The 3,342-nt window shown below is 61.3% G+C and overlaps 1 protein-coding gene across 1 annotated transcript; it reads right to left on the bottom strand.

The window, feature by feature from the left end:
* Positions 1 to 942: 942 nt before the first annotated feature.
* On the bottom strand, positions 943 to 2,967 carry C1QL2 (complement C1q like 2). The gene is made up of 2 exons (XM_086898020.1): positions 2,163 to 2,967; positions 943 to 1,731 (listed from the first exon to the last, which is right to left on the bottom strand). Exons 1-2 carry the CDS (start codon positions 2,799 to 2,801, stop codon positions 1,552 to 1,554), a joined length of 819 nt encoding a protein of 272 aa, XP_086754146.1. The 5' UTR covers positions 2,802 to 2,967; the 3' UTR covers positions 943 to 1,551.
* Between the last annotated feature and the right edge of the window lie 375 nt (positions 2,968 to 3,342).

Raw genomic sequence — 3,342 nt, 5'->3', positions numbered from 1 at the left:
CCTTTCCTCCTGCAACATCAGGGCAGGGGCAAAGCCCCAGCCCTGGCAGAGCTGTCTCAGACCAGCTCCTGTCTCTCTTAGCTGTGATAAGAGATCTTTGCACTAAGGCTGCGAAGGGCAGAGGGCTGATGGGGAGGTAAGACCTTCAGGAGGAAAAAATGAAATGACAAGACAGTAAAATGAAAGTAAGTGCTTTTGTAAATCAATTTAGCTCTTTTAGCTTTAGCAGAGCAGTCCCAATTTACCCAATCTCAGGAGGTTACCTACGGGGGTGATGATGAAAAATACACCTCCTCCACCAAAGGCTCAGAACCACATGCACTACTGACACACCTGTGCATTTTGAAAAAAGACCAAGTGTGGCTGGGATTTACAGAGGACCATGAGGAGAAAACCCTTCTAAATGGCCTGAATCCATCAGTCTTGAGCAACCTATCTCACCCAGCCCATCTCAGGCACTGTGCAGACCCACCTCCAGTCAGGTGTGGTTTCCAAGCCATACACACACTGCAAGTGCAAGGGTTTAGACAAACTCTCTCCCCTGCTGCCTTCTTAACATCTGTCAAGCATGTTACAGAAACTCGGCTTTCCATAATCACTGATTAAACTGCTTTTCCTGTACTTCACTAACCTCTGGATCAGGTTTTAACCCAGTAAATCTGTTTAGGAGATTCGCTCCACACCCCCATTTTCACCCCTTGGTAACTGTGTGCCTTCTTTTCACAAAACTGCATAAAGGTGAAGCTTTTTCCCTCTCTCTCTCTATTTCTTCCCAGCCCTCTTGAACCATATTCAGGATGTAGGCAAGGAACCCCATCCTATATTTAAATATTACTATAAACCTAATGGACTGAAGTGACCCCCTCCTTTACTGCCCACCCTCCTGCAGCACCACCACAGTGCTCCTTTGTAGCACTGGAAGAGACAGAAAGCAAGAAGGCATTGTCTAAAAACATAATTTAATGTGGTATTTGGGTGACTGTGGTCAATGACCAAATTCTTTTGCAGACAGAAACATGTTTGACGTTAATGACACCATCATTCACACGAGCATTGCATTGCACAGAAAGAAAAGTTTACACTTGACCCCATACAAAGCAGCAGAGGAAGAAACAGTTATGATCCAGTCCCACTTTGTGAATAGTCCATCTGAAAATTCATCATCCTCATTAATACTTATTGATGAAAAAATGTGACCTGTTCAAATTCCGTGTGTGACACAGTCCAAACTCTGGGCTCTTTTAAACCCTCCTGGAACCACTCGAGAGTTTCAAGCTGCCAAGTTCCTCATGTGGCACACGAAACACTCAGGCAGACGAAGGGAGAGCGGGGGTCGGAAGAAATGGGAGAGTAAGGAAGGGGTTCACTTTGTTTCATTTCTATTTCGTTTCCACAAGGGTGAAAATAAAAACATATAAACTGATAATGAAGCTAAAGTGACCTGCGGAGAGAGCGGACACCAGCAGGAACAGCAGCACGATGGGGTATGGAATTGCCAAACAGCCCCATGTGCATCAGTGGCAGGGCCAGTTGTGTCGTGTCACTTGTGTGTTAATCAGGGTATAAAAGAAAGCCAGAGAAAGTGCTGTACTTATTGTTGTTGCCTCCGTGTGCTTTGCCTCCATCCAGCTTGACGTACACTTCGTCGCCGGAGTCCAGGTGCAGCACCACGCTGTTGCTGGCATAGTCGTAGTTCTGGTCTGCGTCTTGGGCGATGGCACTGGCCCGCACCTGCCAACACAGCCGCTGGGCACATCAGCCCCCCCTGCCCTTCTTGCCCAGCATCTCTATTAGCCCCTCAAGTCACTCTTCCGCAGCCCCCCTCATCAGTCCTTCACGCACCCTTTTTCTGGCCCCTCCATCAGTCCCCCAGCCCCTCTTTCTCAGCTCCTCCATCAATGCCCCGAGTCCCTCCTTCCCAACCCTTCCCAACTACCCCCTGTCCTCCCTCCCGCCCCTTTCCCCGCTTCTCCTTCTCCCCAGCCCGGCAGAAAAGTTTGCGAGCCGGGAGTTGGGAATTTGTCGCGGCTCTGGAGGCGCAGCCCCGCCCCGACGGCGCGCAGGATGCTCCCGCCGGCTCTCTCCCCGGGAGCGCCCGCGGGACGGGGAGCGACCGGGACAGCCCGGGCGGGGAGGACGCGCGGGGGAGCGGCGGAACCCACCTGGCCGTTCTTGCAGAGGTCGGCCCACATGCTGGTGCCGTCGCCGCCGCGCATGAGGATGTGGTAGGTGAAGAAGTAGATGCCGCGCACCTGGCAGGTGAACTTGCCGCTGGCCGGGTCGTAGTGGTTTCCCAGGTTGGTCACCACGTCGTCGAACTTGAGGACCTCGTAGCCCTCGTGGGGGCTCTTGAGCCCCACGTAGAAGGCGATGCGCGGCCCGCTGAAGGCGGCGCTCAGCCCGCCCGCCGCCTCGCCGCCCGCCGCCGCCCCGCCGCCGCTCCCGCCGCCGCCCGCGCCCGCCAGCGCCAGCCCGGGCAGCCCCGGCTTCCCCGCGTCCCCCCGCTCCCCCGGCGGGCCCCGCGGACCCGGCGGCCCCGGCTCCCCGGGCGGCCCGCGGGGGCCCGGCTTGCCCGGGCGGCCCGGCTCCCCCTTGGGTCCCTGGACGAAGGGCGGCGGGGGGTTGGCGCCCAGGTCCTGCAGGGCCTCCACGGCGGCGGTGCTGCCGGGGCCGGGCGGCCGCCCGCCGCTGTACGGGTCGCAGATCATGCGGCAGGTGCCCATCATCTCGTAGTGGGCGCCGGTGTCGGCGGGCGCTTGCAGCAGCAGCAGGGGCACGGCGACCAGCAGCGCGACGGCCATGGCCAGGGCGAGCCCGGCGGCGGCCAGCAGCCGCCTCCTCCGCTGCCAGAGCCGGGCGGCGGCGGCGAGCAGGTCCTCCTTGCCGTGCGAGGCAATGGTGGCGCGGGGGGCCGGCCGCTCCCTGCGGGGGACGGCAAGAAGAGGCGGTGAGACCCCGCCGCCGGCGCCTCCCCGCCCGGCCCCCGCCTCAGCCCGCCCGCCGGCCGGCCGGGAGCCCCGCCATGGCGAGAGCCGCCCCGCTCCGCTCCGCTCCGCTCCGCTCCGGGGGGACGCGGCGCCCCGAACGCCCGGCGGGGCTGGGCGGGCGCGGGGGGCGTCGCCTCGGCGAGAGAGCGGGCGCCCGGCTCTACCCCTCGGCCCCTCGTGGGGGGACGGGCTCGCCCGCCCCCGTCGCCGCCCCGACGTGGGGGGCGCGGGCAGGGCGGACCCACCTGCGGGGGGCCGGGGCGGAGCCGCCTGGGGGGCTCCGGGGCGCCGCCGTCGTTGCGGTCCGTGGGGCGCCCGTCTGCCACCGCCCGCCCGCTCGCCGCGCCGAGCGCCG

This window comes from Cyanistes caeruleus, chromosome 7 (assembly GCF_971803275.1).
Source record: "Cyanistes caeruleus chromosome 7, bCyaCae1.hap1.1, whole genome shotgun sequence".
Classification (NCBI taxonomy): domain Eukaryota; kingdom Metazoa; phylum Chordata; class Aves; order Passeriformes; family Paridae; genus Cyanistes; species Cyanistes caeruleus.
The sequence above is the reverse complement of the archived record's forward strand: the minus strand, read 5'-3'. Positions and strand labels throughout refer to the sequence as shown.

Excerpts from the sequence above, each read along its gene's own strand:
- C1QL2 (XM_086898020.1), bottom strand. The coding sequence starts at position 2,801 with ATGGCCGTCGCGCTGCTGGTCGCCGTGCCCCTGCTGCTGCTGCAAGCG. Across the intron at positions 1,732-2,162 it reads ACCTCTGCAAGAACGGCCAG|GTGCGGGCCAGTGCCATCGC; the intron begins GTGGGTTCCGCC and ends CTGTGTTGGCAG.